Genomic DNA, 18,011 nt, shown 5'->3' with positions numbered 1-18,011 from the left:
GGGTGGAGGAAGGGGGAGAAGGGTGGGAGGAGGGGGAGGGAAATGGGAGGCTGGGAGGAGGCGGAAACTTTTTTTTTTCCTTTTCTCAATAAAAAATAAAAAAAAAAATTAAAAAAAAACAAAACAACAATAACAACAACAAAAAAAACCCACGTCATTGTCTTGACATTCGTGAAGAGAAGGTTCACAAATAACACACTTAACATCTCCATCATCACAGTGGGCAGAGATCGGTCACTAAGGACTATCAGAGAACAGCAACAAGGTTCATGTCTGCCATACTACATTACGGAGTCCATGGCGTCTTAGAAAACCCTTGGCTCCCACACTCAAGTCTACCTGGTAAGCACTACGAGAGTAGGAGGATGTAAGACTTGAGAGCAAACGGCTCCAACTCTATCGGGCACTGATTCCTTTACCTACTTTTGGTTGACACATTAAGTAATTTTAAGACAACGTTGACCAAAAAACACAGTATCACATTCTGGCTTCTTGAGCAGGACAGACTGGGAAATAAACCAAAGCATCGAAGACCATGCTTTCCCCTATGAGAAAGAAAATCTATCATCACATTGTTTCCATGTTACAAAACATTTAAACTTCACCTCATAAATACACAAACTGTATTCACACCTACACAGATCCATAGCATCTAGTTGCTACCTTCCAATTTCCTTTTTTCCATTTCTCTTTTTCCAATCAACTCTATTTGCTACTTTTGTTATTTACTGTAAATCTTAGGTTGCATTCATAGTAGTAAGCGATTAGAGGGGCACACAGGTCAATCCTGGAAATACTGGAAACGTTGACAACCATGAGGCAACCCACTGCAGTATCAATTATAATGACATCAATGACAGAATAAATCCTGAGGACACCTTAGGTGGACAACTCTTCCCAGGACCCCTGGGGTTTACTTTGGTCTAGCACTGAGTGTTGCACATCTGAGACACTTGTCCCAGGCACAGCAGGGCTGGTCCCCTTCCTTAATAGGCCTAGAGAAAAAAATTTCCAAGTGCATTAGGACCATCAGGCTTTCAGTTGTCTTGCTAAAGGCTACTTCCTCCAAACTGGCTACTCTGCTAGAAGCCCGGAAGCACTGAAAGGCTAGTTAACAATTAGTGGTGGTGCACCGGACTTCACTCTTGAAACCCATTTGCAGACAAGACTTCCTGTCTCCTACTCCGCCCAGTTACATCCAGTTACATAGTATCTTACCATATGTTGAGATTTTCTGAGCTAAATGAACATTAGAGTTCCTTGTATCTTTTCACATCCCTTTAAAATGTGAAAACCTTCAATGCCAGCTATTCCCACATTCTTGTTTCATGTATGAAGACAGTCAACTGAAGGTACTAGTAAAGATCGAGTCACACTGCTGTGTACAGGGCTCTCAGGAAGGTCAGCCTTGCGGGGCAGGGAGTAACAGCACTTCTCCAAAGCTTTTTGATTTGGCTTCCTGCAATGCTGCGGTCCCAGTCCCTGTGGCTTCTCTTGGTTTGGCCCACTAGAAAGTACTGAGTTTTACAGATCACTGCCATTGATTAAAAAAGCCAAATATTTCTGCCTTAAAACATTAAGGTCAAGAAAAGCTTAAGTAGAGTCTGAGGTAAAGCTGGTCAAACCTGTGCCCAATCTGAGTTTTGCATTCTGTCAAGAGAAAGGTTGGCTATGTATGTGTATACACATGGGCATATTCACAGGATGAATCTGGTGTCTTCCAAAAATTGGTTACTTTTAAATCAAAATTCATGCATTTTACCTAAACGTTACATATAACTATTGTCCCGATTTAAACTAATCCCTGTAAACTTCCTCTACAAGCCAATACCTGCCTATACTCCTGAGGCGAGGACAGTTGTGCACCAACCAAGCACTGTCCTTTTGCAGTCAAGTCAGTCCACAGGGGTCAACACTGAGAGTGTCAAAGAGACATTTTCTTAGGGACTTCCTCCAGGAAGAAGACTTTTGTAAGCCTTTATCCCACAGACAAACACGCCCAAAGCCAACCCTATGATACAACTACAAAGGGACAACTTAATACTTTTATTAATGGAGGTCACCTAGTGACTAAAAGTGCAACCAGCCAAGAACCCTAAGTCACAGATGGAAGGGTAGCAGCTGGTTGGAAGGTGTAATAATCAGTGTTTTCTGTTAATTCTAAAGCTTTGCATTTGTTCTTAAATCACTATGTTGTGGAATTTATTATTCAATGATTATTTTAAGTCAGAAATTGGGAACAAAATCTTTATTCTTCAAAACACAGTTTCTCTGTGTAGCCCTGTCTGTCCTGGAACTTGCTCTGTAGACCAGGCTGACCTCAAACTCACAGAGATCCACCTGCCTCTGCCTCCCGAGTGCTGGGATTAAAGATGTGTGCCACCAATGCCTGGCAGAAAGCAAATTCTTACCTCAAAAACAGTAAACCAGAAATTTTGAAGCTTTTTTCTTGAGAAGGCAGAAGAATGTCATTTTTTCTTAAAAACAAAACAACCAAAATAAAAATGCCACAGTCCCATGTACAGAGCTAATAAGCCTGTCTCACCGCCACCACACTTCTTCCTAAGAATCCTACATCTCTAGCATTAGTGAAACTTGGGGTCCACGCTAAGACTAACAGAAGCCAGCCAAGGAACACTGAGGTATTAGCAAACAGAGGCCCCCAAAGCCTTAGAAAATCATGTCTACTGACCACAGCCAAGACAGTCAGGCCTGAAGCACCTTCATTTAGGTGAGCATTAGGTACAAGGAGCTTGACTTTGTGGTGGTACTGCTCAGTCTCTGAAGCAGCATCTCACTGGGGTGGACAACAAATAAATATAATCTGCCGTGCTATTCAAGTTACCCCTCAGCACTGGGTGGACAGATTAGGGAAGAGGAATAGGAAAGCTTTACTGGGGGTAATGAATTTCCCATGATTTTTACCACAGGGCCTAAACATCAGCATAACAGTCCTGATCATCAAATCAGGACTGTTGTAGACTTCATTATAAATATACTAATTGTGTCACATAGGATAAGGTCTATAAGCAAATGAGGACTGTCTTTACTGAGGTCTGAGATTTAAACAACATAATCACTCATCACTGTTAAGATGACCCTGCTGTTACTTTTTCTGAGAGTATATGTGTGTATACTTTCTAAATACAACTAAAACGTTGAGGCAGCTCATATATATAAGCTAGCTACACAAACATGAAACTAGGTCTTATCACAAAAGCATTCATGAGATTAACTCAGTATTTTATGACTCCTAGTTTTGAAATACACAAATTACACCAAGAAATAATCTGTCCCTCTATCTCCTTCAGATAAAAGGTAATCTGAACAAACCTAACAGTCAAGGAAACTTGAAAAGGAACTAACAGCAGGTATCTGTCTCTCTGAAGACCACATACCATCATCTGATTGTACTAAAACTGACAATTCAGAATGCCCCCAAAAAGGGATGGAGATGCTGTTACCATCTAAATTATATTAAATTCCAGAGCCACTTGTACAATTAAAACAGCAACCCGAGGAATCCTAGCCAGACCGCGAAGTGCACAGCCCTAAGGGAGAAACACTGATGAACACAGAAAACTACAGCTGACACGAGGGCACAAGGCATGGAAGCCTTGGGGAGCAAAGTGTGGCACACAAGCAAGGAGACAAGTAAGGAGTGGGATGTATTAGGTCACCAAGGCCTTACGCCACAGTAAGAGAAGGGTCCTTGGCTTGCCCTGTGAAGATACACTTGAGAAAGTTGCACAGAGGGAATAAACAGGGCAAACGGGAAGAGCCAGCTTAGATTGTCTCATGGTACATTATACCACACTACCAGCCTAGCTACCCTCCAGCAAAAAAGGATTCCTAACTGTTCCAAGTACTTAACAATCTTTGAAAAAAATGTTTTAGAGATACATTCGGGCAGCTCTTGAACGAGGTAGAGAAACCAAAAGGGCATTTGCTTTCTTTGATTTCGACTGGCAAAGCCTACTAACATGACTGGAGTCTTGGTCAGGATAAACTGACAACCAAGGCACAACCAATGTCAAGTTAAAGAAACCAGGGGGAAATCTGACAGCTTAAAAAACAAATGAACCATACTACTACACTAAATTGCATATTGTTTAAGGTTAAAAAAAGTCCTAGATATTAAACAACCTGCAAATATAGAATATAGAATTAAAGGATTTAGTTCTTAAGAAAACACATGCCTCCAAAGCCATAGAGAAACCCTGTCTCAAAAAAAAAACAAAAAAAGAAAAAAAAAAAAGAAAAAAAAAAAAACACCTGCAGATCCCTTTTGGCAAAGTGACAGGCCCTGAAAGCATCAGTAATTCCCACAGGACTAAGCCCAATTCAAGGGCCAGGACACTGTCGCAGAATCACAGTGGCTGGGAAAACAACAGGCATCAGAAAACTATGCTGACTGACTAAATGTACATATACCACGATGCAGTCAGTGTTAACCGGTATGGCTCAGATTCTAGCAGGAAAGCGTCTTTAAATCAGAGCCCAATTCAGTGGTATTCCAAAGACTGGCCTAAAAAAGGTTTTCAAATTCCCATTGATCAGAGATGCTAAATAATGCAGGTAACTTAAATCAGGACAAATCAACCAACAGGAGGCCCTGGGTATCATCTGGAACCCAAACCATGGAGATGTGTCCCACTGCCTGCATCACTTTAGCCTGTCTGATAACCTTCCACCACTTCCAAAGCTGCCTGCGGCCTCCAACTATCCCGACAGCACAAGCTTTACTTCTGTGAAAACTTCCAATGAGGGGCAGTTTACAACGATTTTCTCCAGCAGCTCAGAAGCAATGATGCCCAGGACATTTCCTCTCTCCCAAGACGGGCGGCAGAAGCAGTGATCATCAGTGTGCAGCAGCAGCTCTCCATACTGGTGAATCTTTACGTGAGAGAGCGTTGTTAGGAACGAGGATCTGAGGACTGGAATACAGTGAGATGACAAGCAGCCGATCCCAAAGCAGTGCCACCTTCAAAACATTACAAGCTGAAGAGCTACTCTAATGTTTACAGTTGGGTGTGTGCAGGTATGTATGTAATTATGATGCCCAATAGCCTCCGTGAGCTGGGCCTTTGGGGCTGATGTTGTGGCCGCAGTGCTGATCTCACTCAGCTCTTCACATGGCTCACCCCTTTTAGGTTATGTGTTAGCTCAAGCATCACTTTCCCAGATGCCTTCCTGTTGTCCTACCAGAAGCATCCTATCTGTCATACTCTAAACAGTACCCTGTTTACCTCCTACAGACACTTGAGCATGGGCTCAGTCAACTGCTATCTCAGCAAAGGCAGGAACTAGAGCTATCTTGTTCACCTTTACCCAAAGGTTAAGAAAGTTCATGGCACATTAACAGGTGAACAATAAATATTTGAATAAAAAATTACTATACCAAATTTACATGAACACATACATACGCACACAAATATAAGAAAATGGGAATATCAAATAGAAAACAACAAATGTTGAAAAGCATCGAAAATGATTGTTTGTACATACATGTGAGTATGGTTTCAAAGAGTAAGTACCAAAGGTATTTGTCTGCAAAAATACGAAAATTTACAAAAAGGAGATCAGGAAGTATTCTCCATTTGTATGGAGCTGCAAATGAGATGGGAATCAAGACTGAACATGACTGTTGTGTGCTGCAAAGCGGAGGACTACCAGAACAGCTGGAATCCCCTTACTGCAGAGCAGAAAGGTCCATGATCCACACACCCAGGAGGATTAGTCAAGAACTCAGACTGCAGGTAAAAGCAGGCTAAAAATCTTGATAACGGCTTAGCTCCCAACCTTTAAAATGTTGAAGCTAGGTAATATAACATCCCATTGATGAATCACATACAGCACACTTTGAAACAGATGGCCCCACCTGCTGACCACACCTCAGTGTCATGCTTATGTATTTGCAGAAACAAGTACATTTACCAAAGGGCCGTTTTGTAATACAATCTGGTAGTTAAGCGAAATGAGGCAGAAGGTCAGCTGCCTTTACAGAAAGATCCTTTATTACTAGACTGGCTTTGGAAGAAGGAAACACATACTGAGATGATTCTAGAGCAGCCCTGAAAATAATTATATTGTGACCTGTGCATGTTCTGAGAGGAAAGTTAATCAGACTAGCAGGTTATACAAGTCCATTATCATCTGGGGAGTCTGGTTCTAAGACAAGAGGCTCACTCCCCACAAATCACTGGACCCAGGATTAACTACCCTAGCAGCCATTAGTGCAACTATTTACCACAATGACATCATGCTGTATTGTTTTGTATCAAAACAGAAACGGGATGAAGAGCCCGGAAGTTTCCAGTAAGGTTTCCTTCTAATGAAATTAAGCAGGAAATAAATACACACAGAAAGAATGATTGCTAAGATCCATTGGACATATAAAGGGTAAAGATTTCCAAGCTAATCCACTTTTCTTCCCCCAAGTTTGTTTATTTTTGGTAAAAGGCAGAAAAATTAGTTTCTACAAGGAAAATCTGCTTCTAAACGATAATTTGAAAATCTTAATATATATATATATATTATATATTAAAAAAGACACAAAAATAACGGAGAGTGGGAATAACAGATTAGGTATTGTAACTTTATAAAGGCTTGCCTAGACCAAGAAGCAGCACACACACCTCAGTTATGCAAACTAAAAATGTATACAAACAGCATAGTACTGCAATACTGGGTCTTGATACATTACCTGTACACATAACTACTACTGTTATTAATAACCTTTGGGACACTGTCTTATGCCCAACAAGACATCACTAAGTCTTTAAGTCTTTTCTTCCCCTTTTGGGGAGGGCATTTCTAGACACTAATTTTCCCATCTAATATTCAAATATAGGAAACAGATTCCACAAGGTGCTTTAACTGATGAGACCTCAAGTGCTGTTTTCACTCTGGAATTTTTGGATAGCAAACAGTCCACGGGATCATACACAAATACTATGACAGAGAGGTTGTTACACGAAGTCTCTTGATGGACTCGACTAGTGATGGGCTTTATGACATGCTCGAGCATCGCACTGAAGGGGATCCCATCTGAGTTAATACTTTGTCCAACCACTGCAGAGGGCCATTCAGATGAAGTTCAATCCAGCAAGGAGTACTTGTTACTGTCTGCCTCCTGTTTCAAAGAACACAAAAAACAATTAGGAAATTAAAAGGCTGTACATAATAAAAGCTACCTTTTAGAATAATTATCAATTTGGTATATAGAATTAGTAGTTTGAAAATAATTTTTATTACTAAAATGATGTAATGGTTTTTTTTTTTCAAAAATTGTATCTATTTATGTGGGGTACATGTATGCGCATGTGTGTGTACAAGTAAATGCAGAGGCCAGAGGAGCTGTATGGGGGAAACAGTTTGGGTTGAGTGTCTTCCTCAATTATTCTTTACCTTGTTCCCTTGAGTCAAGGTCATCCATTGAATCTGAAGCTCCCTATACTAGCTAGAATGGCTGGCCAGCAAGTTCCTAGGATCTATCTGTCCCCAAATCCCAATACCATTCCATGCAGACATGTCTGGTTCCTAGAAGTCTTAGAGATCAGTCTCAAGTTCTTATGCTTGCATAGCAAGCGCTTTTACGAACTGAGCCATCTCCCCAGAATTTCATCTTTTGAAAAGATTTACAAAAACATCCTTTTCTTCTCAAGTTACATTAGTATAGTCAAGAGATACCTATGAGAGAGAATTTAGGTAGTACTATTAATTGAGGCAGGAGGAGAGACATAAACCAGGAAAGAGTGCCCTAAGGAAACTGACACATAAGGTCACCCTACTTTTAAATGTATCAAATGAAGTTTAAGTCAAAAAAAAAAAAAATCAAATTTAAAGCCTGCTAACCCAAACTAAATCCTTGCCATACAATGTTAAGACCTGGAGCTGACTTTTCTCTAGAATCAAAATGAGCAACATCTTTGTCAGCAACATCCCTTGGGCTTCTCTTTTAAAAAGCAAAATTAAAATCTTCTGGTGCTTTAAACAAAGGGGCCATTGCCTATGCCCTGGGTCACAGAACCCTTGTTACTATAGTCTTGGGCACTGGCTTTAGCTCGATCTTCACAGAACCCTTGTTACTATAGTCTTGGGCACTGGCTTTAGCTCTATCTTATTTGCTACAGTGTCAGTTAATAAATTTACTTTTGAGTTTTCAACATGACATCCTTTAAACATGAGAAAAGGCTGTTATCAGCTCTCCATCTGCAAACAATTCATGCCCAATAGCATTTAGAACTGGAAAAATAGGGGCTAGAGATGGCTAGACAGTTAGAGAGTGTGTACTGCTCTTTCAGAGGACTGAACTGAGTTTGCAGTACCCACATCTGGCAACTCAAACACTTGTAACACCCAGTTTACATCTGAACTTCACAGGCACCTATATTCACACAAGCATAGATCCATATATACACAAGATACACACATATAGACATTATCTAAATGTGTGTGGGGGGAGGGGGGACTAAAAATCCAGGAATGTATGTAGAGCTCTGCAGCACACAGAATCGCTGCCCTGCTCACAGGTTTTCAGTATGCTCTAGCCAACTTCCAAGTACAGGCATTTGAGTTTCCATGCCTGAATCTCTGCTGTGCTTGCATGTGCAGTAGGCTGAAGATACAGCACACTAACATGGGCTGACTGGGGTAATGCACTGAGACCACAGGAGAGGGGGTCACTTACTCCGCTGATCTCAACTAACTGTCCAGCTCTACTTCTGATCACACTGGTACTCTGCTGTCGGAGTTAGTCTCCCACATTGTCCTTTCCTATCTCTTGAAATCCATATGCATCTTCTAGAACCCAGATCACATGACACTCCAGAGAGCTTTCTCTGAATACAAAGACGTCTATGATTTTATAAAATGACCTAACCTTTCAAATCCACCCTTTATGGTATTTAACATTCTACATTATGTTAAAATGCATGTCTACACACAATTTAGTCAAGTCTCCTATAATACAAGTGCATAATTTTTCAGTTTCTTATCTTCTGGCCTCCAACTTTCTTAACTAAGGACTTCGTGTAGCTTACCATGGCCTTGAACACCTCATGCGTGATACAAAAGCATTCCACTAACTGAGCTATGTCCTTAACCCACTTTCTTTTATTATTCTACATAAAGATCTGTACAAAGCAGATATAATGAGCTACAGAAGATGCAACAGGGACTACAAATAACCAGAGTGAAGACTAGAAATTGAGCATGGGATCCATACCGGTACTCTGCTCCCCACCCCTTCACAAAACTCATTCTTATGGTGCACATTCGAGTTAGCTGATAAACGGCTTCAAAACCCTGATTGACAGACTGAGCCAGAAGAGCTGCAAATTCCTGGTTGTTGAAGATCTTCAGGTTACAACCTAGAATTGAGAAACAGTAAGATATAAAAACATATCATTTTAGAAAACAGTTTTAAAGGGAATTTATGTTTAGAACGAGCATGCAATTTAGTTCCTAATTCCTAAAATCATTAGCAATTAGAAAGTTAGTGAAGCAATCTGATATGACTTATGCTATTTTGACTGTTGATATGACAGTTTATTTACCTAGGTGAATCCATACCTGGAGGAATTTTACACACTGTTGCAGGGTGCCAGCCGTATCTCTGGTTACAGTTGGGGCTCTGCACAAAGATTGCACTATCACTTAGGCACTCGGCAAAAACTTCCCCACCTATGTAATACAAGCGTACTCCCCTTCCTAAAACAAAACACACATGGTTAGTTTCAGGACACTTAACTCTCTTTGGTGTTCCTGAGAGAAGCATATAGAAGGAATTCTAAGGTATATTTCCTTGACCTTTTCTCACAGTCATGCTTTCCTCCTGAGCTGTAATTCTGAAATATACCACAGCATTTTCCCCAAGAAATTTTAACAATAATTTTGTTTTTTTTTAAAGTAACACTCACAAAACAAAATTTAATATAGAAAAAGTACACAACAGTGAGACAGTTTCATACAAAATCACTTGCTGCTTTAAAATTTGTTTAAAAATTGAGCTAATTTTGAAAACCTTAACTATCGTGTGGGCAAATTTTCCTTAAAGACACCACCAGGTTAAGAAAAGACTCAAAACTGTCTCATGTACACTGCGATGCAAATGCCTACTTTGTAATGCAATCACACACCAGACAAAACTGAAGTGCAGCAGAGAAACAACCAGCAAACCGTGTGCAGAGGCTAAATGCAGTTGTTGCCCTCCTACCGTCTGAGGACTCTGGAACTGTGAAACACCAACCACGCATTTAGTTATCAATAACAGATAGGGTTCAAGCTGGAGGATACACCGAGACAGTGTGCCTGTGTAACACTAACATAACCCTTGATTAAACCCCCAACACAGGGGAGGGTGGAAAGAACAGCAAATAAGTACAAAGGCAGACTTTTCAGACTATTCCCTGATCACATGATAAACTAACAATCCAAAGTCTAAAAAATGTAAAAGATAATCTAAAATTATAGTAAACTAAAATTTTGCTGGGAGACACGAGCAAGGGCAGAGGAAACCACTAATTTTCTTTAAAATATAAAGGTCTAATAAACAGAAAATAAAACAGTGTAGATAAAATCAGGGGAACTGTTCCCTGGACACAAGATGACCTAATGTAATCAAATTTGAGAAGCTCACATAAAGCCAACACATTCCCTAGCCATTATCATTTCACAATACATCAACTTTTGGTAATCAACATCGTTTTTTGCAGGAGGAACTGGTTAACCCCAAACAGGCAGAAGAACTCTGAAGAAACTGACCAGACAATGCTCAGAATCTGCAGCTCTAAACTCTTTCCCCTTCAGTTAAAAACAAAACACTAAGGTTCCCAGAAAATCTGGGTATATGTGGGTTATAATCATGGAAACTTACCACATTAGACTGAAAACTAAGATAAAATGTGTTGGGGAATATTATTTTAAGATGTGTTACTTTTGTTTATGCTGTGGAACATTTGTTTAACGATGTAAAGATGTGTTGGCTTTTGTTTATGCTGCATTTGTTTAACTCTGTGAAGCTGTGATTCCTTGCCTGTCTAAAACACCTGATAGTCCACTAAAGAGCTGAACGGCAAATGTTGAGACAGGACTGACAGGCAGAGAGGATAAATAGGAGAAATTTGAGAAAAGGAAGGAGCAAAAGAACAAGGAGAAAAGGACACCAGGGGCCAGCCATCCAGCTACCCAGTCAGCCACGGAGTATGAGTGAATGTAAGATACACAGAAGTAAGAGAAATAAAAAGCCCAGAAGCAAAAGGTATAATTTAAGAAAAGCTGGCAAGAAGTAAGTCAAGCTAGGCTGGACATTAATAACTAAGAATAAGCCTCCATGTGTGATTTATCTCAGAGCTGGATGGTGGTCCCCTCGAAAAGACAAAAGACAAAAAAGATCTTTTAAAAACTTACAACAAATCTATTAACGCAAACAAGATCTATGAAAAATAACCATTTTCATACTTAAATTAGGAGCAAATGGGAATATTTCACAGTTTGACAAGCTTCTTTCCTGGATTCTCGGGTCTACATTTCATCTCTTCTCCAGAATGCCCCACTTTCTACTGTGGAGGAGCAGCAGGCAGCATCCCACCCAGCAAGACTGGGAAAGCAGTGCTGACCTCACACAGGCCAACGTGCTTCATGGGACTGTCAGAAATCCTCCACTCTATTCTGAAGCTCCAGACTGCATTCTGAATTAGATATAAAATCACCGAGAGAAGGGGGAAAAAATGAAAAAGATCAAGACTAAACATTGCCCTTTTTTGAGTAAAAGAGACTGAGCATGTTAATCACTTTTAATATATACTTATCAAAGGACTTCTCACTATAAAGAGTGTCAAATACAAACAAAAAAAAGACATAAGTTTGTAGATTAAGAATCATCAAGGCTCTTTTAAAGCGGTTCACAGATGGAGACAAAGTTGGGCCTTTTCATACAAACTTTAGACCTAATACCACATATTGTCTACACTATGAGTAAACTGAACTTTTCTTTCCACACAAAGAAAATAAGACATACCTATATGCCTTCTTGTCATTTCTACAGTAGCATTTCGGTTAACATTGGAGAGCAAACCCAAGCAGAACCTCTCCGAGTTCGATGGGTCTGTAAAGCCGTCCACAGTAAGCGAGGGCTGTGAGGCATGGAAGGTCTCTCCAACCCTCTGGTTCAGTTCATAATATGCTATCGAACACCAAAAGGCAGGCTCCGAGTAGGTAACAGGCTGCAAATCTGAAGGGAAGAAATGCTGTATGAACAACTCAATACGAAACAGAGTGAACGCCATGAACACACTCCATGGCAACAGACAGGCTCAGGAAGTCACTATGTGAGCATCTATACTGGTTTAAACAGATTAGACCAGATTTTCAGTGTTTCATATAAAATTTATTTCCATATATCACACCAGATACACAATTTTTAAAAATTTCCCCATCTCATAAAGTTAATTTATGTTGGATTATTTATTAGTTTTCATCTAGTTCTTGTTGAAAACAAACAAAATATAAAAAAATAAAATTTAAAAAAAAAAACAACAAAAACCAGACTATGGGTCAGCCTGCTGTGGTTGGTGCATCTCTAAAACACACGGAGAAGGTAATTCCAGATAGGATAAAACATAAAGCCAAGTAAAGTCGAAAGCTACACCAAGAAGAGATATTACGGTAGGAGAAACAAACACTCCCTGACACTGTCTACCTTCCTACACGTAAGAAGCACACTTCCTGACATGGTCTACCTTCATACATGTAAGAAGCAGAGTCAAGGACAAATGTGCAAGTTTTGGCACCAGTGGACAACTTACAGAAAATGCATATCACATGCAACTAATTTGTCATTTTGACTGAGATGTATCATAAGGAAGATCACAAAAGGAAAAAACAAGACAATTTATAAGATACATCCGAAATAAACACCCATCAAAATCTATACAACTTCATAAAGAACAGTTTCAATGACTCAGACTGCCTTATAAACCCTGCAATAGAAAGCAGCACCAACAATTGTACCCATCTTTCCTAATGTCACTGATATAAACCACATTTTTGATACATACAAAAATAATTCCCAGAGAGGACTTTCTTTAATCCAGTGAAAACAGTAGGAAGTAACAGCAACTTACCCAAACTGTGATTGACAGGAGAGAGAGTGGTAGGAGACAGTTCCGCTGGGGAGCCTACATCAGAGAAGAAAAGGATACTGACATTTCTCCAGAACTTACAATCAAGTACCAATAAAATGGTTCTGACTTTTTCACCAATAATAAATATACAGAGAACTACATCCCAAGGATAAAAAAACACACGACTTATTTTAGTTTAATCCAGCCAGGGGCTACAACATGAGGTCCATATAAACTGACTGGTCTTCTCACCACCCAGAGGAGCCCACTACTGACAGCTCTTCGTATATCTTTCCAGAAATAGTTTATGAAATACATCAGTGACTCTACTTCTGCTTTGTGTCCCCCCTTCTCAAAGCACACAGTAACAGTTCTAAACATGCTCATGAGTTGTCTCATTAGAAACCATTTGTGCCTCTGTTTCTGTATTGCTCTTCTAGCTCCCTGTATCAGCTGGTGGCCTAACTTAACTTACATCACAGTAATTGAGAGACGATTGCTGACTTTAGGAATCGAGACTACAACTGATCTCACAGCTCTGATTAGCCCCAATTTTTCTGAAAGGAACTCAAAAGTGCCAGGTCAAAAAGGCTTTGCAATTTTGATAGATCCTGGCTAAATTATCATCCACAAAGATTGTACCAGCACACATTCCCATTAACACCACCAAGGTTTAACTGACAATAGACAAAAACATGGTCTGCACAAGCGCAGTCTTAATCCAGGATGGTAGTGGATGTCTGTAATCCCACCTCCTAGGAGGCAGAAGCAGAAGATCAGGAGTTGAAGGCCAGCGTCGGCCACAGAGCCAGGTGGAAATAAGTACAGGTGGGCTACACGAGACCCTGTCTTTTTATTTGATTGTATTTTGAGACAGAGTCTCAATAATGAAGCTCTAGGTCCCCCTAGAACTTAAACTGTAGACCAGGCTGGCTTTCAACTCAGAGAGAGATCCACCTGCTTCTGCCTCCTGATTTCAAGACGTGTGCCACCATGTCAGGCTAAGTGGCCCTGTCTTAAATGGACATTTTCATTTACATATCTCTTAGTTTATTTTTTTTAGTTCAGTTCTGTGACATCTGCTTTTGCTCACTCTCCTCTCGCACTGATCGCTTACCGACCTATAGGAAGGTCGGAGTATCAATCAGGGCTGCAGAACATTTGGTCATTTGTTTGGTGACTCGATTCTAAGTTGACAATGAAGCCTGTATTGGGGATCATGTCACGTTTTAATAAACAGCTTTGAGAAGGGACACACTTGCCTGTATTGTGTCTAGGGTTTTCCCACTAAGCAGGACACTTGGCTTGGTTAGAGCTGAAACAATAAATCTCTTATTCAGAACTTCTGCATCAGTCTCAAGTAAGATAGTAAGAATTAGTTAACACATGAGACAGCTAGAAGGCTCTGTGACCAGACTTGTAGCAATTTAGATTTATGTAATTTTCTATGTTTGGTAACAATTTCAGCTGTATTTTGACAGAACATTCTTTAAGAGTTCAGGAGATTCTGCAAAATTCAAGCTAACAAATCTAAGAGATTTCTCTATTCTCTGAAGTTAACTTCTTTATTGAAATTGGCTGTACTAAATTCTATTTTCTTATAGAAATACCCAATTTTTTTCAGTTTTTTTAAATATGCTAAATCTAATCCAGAAAATACAAAGCATAAATACACAAATTGAGGGGGTAATCCATAGATGCAGAATTTAAACTACATTTGTTGTAAACATTAAATACTCTTACAACAATTACAAGTACCACCAATCCCACGAGCAGCATGGGATTTGCCTCTACATGTTTAGGCAAAGTCTCAAAAAGATCATGAAGGGCTGGAGAGATGGCTCAGGTTAAGAGGACTGACTGCTCTTCCAGAGGTCCTGAGTTCAATTCCCAGCAACCACATGGTGGCTCACAACCATCTGTAATGAGATCTGGTGCCCTCTGCTGGCCAGTAAGCATACAGACAAAACAACTGGAGATGGAAGAGCTGCCCAATCATTCCTATCTTCTAACATTTACATATCTAAGACACTCATTAGAACCAGTAAGCTTGCTGTTTGTTAATTTGTCAGGTGTGACAAAAGAAAGGCTCATTATAAATTTTAAAACTTAAATTAAGCAAATACCACAATCTTTTTAGAAAGCATTCTTTTAAACAAGTGGTAACTGATCAATGAAACAAACACTCATATTGTAAATGTGATGAGACAGGAAGTGCCTATCTACAGCTAAAACATCCAAAAAAATTTGTGTATATTCTTTGCTTACAAGTTCATGCATGTTGGTAGGAAGTTTCTCAGAAAAGGAGCACTGTGTGTTTTCTTAAGTAAAAAGGTTCACTATCAAAATGTTTAGTCCTACCAAGAACTCATAAGTTGTATTTTTTTTCACTATCACTGTGTGGTGATAGCTGCCAAATTAACATCCTTAAAAGGATGGTTTTTTAATCATTTTTTTTAATTTGTAAGTACTTTCACCCACTTTTATTCCTATTAATTACTATCTTTTCCCCCTCTTTTGACATCTATGTTTTTAAATTAAAATAGTTCCTAAAAATCTCATGCATTTGTAAACACTTTCCCCAGTTCTGGGACCCACTTTAGGGTATCTTTAAAGGTGATATTAAAACTTCGTTACAAAACAAAACAACCCCTCAATTTCCTTTTTAGAGTATTTCTAGGGTCATACCAAAATTGAGTATCAAGTGCAAAAAGTCTCATATATACCTGTCACTCTATCTATGCTCCCAGACCCCAATGGTAGATATGCTATAATTGCTAAACATACTTAGATGCATTGTTATCAAAGCCCACAGTTTACAACAAGGCCCACTCTTGCATTTATTATCTGTAGGTTTTGACAAATGTATAATATGCACCTCCATTTTTACTATCACAGACATCAGCCTAATGGCTTATGGCTTTACCTACTCAGCCTGCCTTTTCAGGAAGTCCAGCAGCTGGAATTACACAGCATGTATGTGTCCTGTACCGATCACCATTTTTTATTTAGTATATATATTTAAAGTTTCACCATGTGTTGTCATTTCTTCCTCATGCTGAATGACCTGACACTGTACGGATGTATCACAATTTATCAACATCTTTGTTTTGTTCAAAAAAAATTTTNATAATGTCTTGTGTGGGTCTCTAGGAAGGCGTGCTAACGGGGGTTGGTATAGTGAGGAAGCTTGCTTATTTTAAAGCCCTTTTTTCTTTCCTTTTTCTTAGGCCTGGAATTTGAATGCAGTATCTTTAGCCTCCTTAGTCACCTTGCACTGTAAGTATAGAAGCCATGCACTAAGGAAGGTAGGTCTGAGTTTAGAAGATTTTTTCATCCTGTCGCTTTCATATCAGTCAGGGAGTTCCTTCAGATAGCTCCCTGGGAGAGAATAAATTTTTTTTTTTTTTTTTTTTTGTTTTTCGAGACAGGGTTTCTCTGTGGCTTTGGAGCCTGTCCTGGAACTAGCTCTTGTAGACCAGGCTGGTCTCGAACTCACAGAGGTCTGCCTGCCTCTGCCTCCCGAGTGCTGGGAAAATGGTCAAGCTGCTATAAGCGCCCAAGGTCACATTTTTCTGTGGAGGATATGTTTTCAATTCACTTGAGTAAGTACCAAAGAACTAAACTCAGTATTGCATGTGGAGTACGGTGGTCGTACTTCAGAGTCACAGTTGTAAAAGGGCAAAATACACTGACTGAAGCAAATAGAGGACCCAGAACTAAACCCAGCTACCTACAGCTATAGTGACCTACACACACACACACACACACACACACACACACACACACACACCAAAACAAAAAAACCACCCTGCCCACACTTAACACTATCATTAGGAAAACCACTTTGGAGACTCCATCTCACAGAATATAGGAATTGAACTGAGAGTACAAAGAGTGGTAAGAGGCTTGCCTAGCATGCATGAGACCCAAGAGATTTCTATCATCAATCAATAAACTAATGAATAGAACTTTTTCAATCAGATAAAGAACATGTATAAAATATTCAGCTAACAGTCTTCCTTAATAGGGAACTATGCATGTCTTTATTCTACAATCATAAATAACACAAAACTATTGTTATTTTCCTTCAAAACATTCCTGTGAGTGCCATGTATGCCAAGGTGCATGTGGGGAGGCCAAGGCCAACTCTGTAGCTACTTGTCTCCTTTACCTTCATGTTGGCTCCAAGTATAGAACTGGGTCCTAAGAAAAAATCTGTAGGCTATTTTCTAGTTACTTAAGTTTATCCTTTCATCTCAAATTTTTTTTGTATGCTTAAAATATCTGACATGAGCCAAGTGGAGGTGTAAGGCTTTAATCCCAGTGCCCGGAAGGCAGAAGCAGGCGGATCTCTGTGAGTTCGAGGCCAGCCTGGTCTACAAAATGAGTTCCAGGACAGACAGGGCTGTTACATAGAGAAACCCTGTCTTGAAAAACCAAGAAAAAAAAAATACATCATGGCCTAATATGGTGGTACATGCCTGTAATCCCAGCAACTAGGGAGGCTGAGGCAGGATGGTGCCTGCGAATCTAGAACTAGTCTAATCTGACGGGTTTTAGGCCATCTTGTGTGATCCTGTCTCAAGGCTTAAAGCAAAAAAATTAAAAATAAAGTACCTACAAAGTTCACAAACTATTAAATACAAGTTATTATTATTAGTAATACATTCTCAAAACCTTATTAGCTTTATATTAACCAACTTTAACTTATATAACAAAGTACCACAAATTGAATGGCTTAATCTTGCTCTCAACGGTGCCAGTAGGGCCATGCTTCTACTGTAGGTCATACTTCTACTGCAGGGACATACCTCATGTTGTTCACCCATTCAAAATGTGGTAGACAGCTGGGTTGTTTCCATTTGTGAAATGAAATATATA

The 18,011-nt window shown here is 39.6% G+C and overlaps 1 protein-coding gene across 3 annotated transcripts in view; it reads right to left on the bottom strand.

The window, feature by feature from the left end:
* Nucleotides 1–6,577: 6,577 nt before the first annotated feature.
* Smad2 (SMAD family member 2) overlaps nucleotides 6,578–18,011 on the bottom strand; it is a 61,092-nt gene continuing 49,658 nt past the window's right edge. For all 3 annotated transcript variants that reach the window (XM_050151607.1, XM_050151608.1, XM_050151606.1), the window contains 5 exons: nucleotides 13,128–13,181; nucleotides 12,023–12,235; nucleotides 9,577–9,714; nucleotides 9,230–9,374; nucleotides 6,578–7,135 (listed from right to left, as the gene is read on the bottom strand). In XM_050151607.1, the coding sequence (XP_050007564.1) occupies nucleotides 7,012–7,135; nucleotides 9,230–9,374; nucleotides 9,577–9,714; nucleotides 12,023–12,235; nucleotides 13,128–13,181 (674 nt within the window). In that variant the 3' untranslated portion in view covers nucleotides 6,578–7,011. The remainder of the gene's footprint in view (nucleotides 7,136–9,229; nucleotides 9,375–9,576; nucleotides 9,715–12,022; nucleotides 12,236–13,127; nucleotides 13,182–18,011) is intronic.

The sequence above is a fragment of the Alexandromys fortis genome, unplaced genomic scaffold (assembly GCF_014885135.2).
Source record: "Alexandromys fortis isolate MF-2015 unplaced genomic scaffold, M_Fortis_MF-2015_v1.1 scaffold_71, whole genome shotgun sequence".
In the NCBI taxonomy this organism is placed as follows: Eukaryota; Metazoa; Chordata; class Mammalia; order Rodentia; family Cricetidae; genus Alexandromys; species Alexandromys fortis.
The sequence above is the reverse complement of the archived record's forward strand: the minus strand, read 5'-3'. Positions and strand labels throughout refer to the sequence as shown.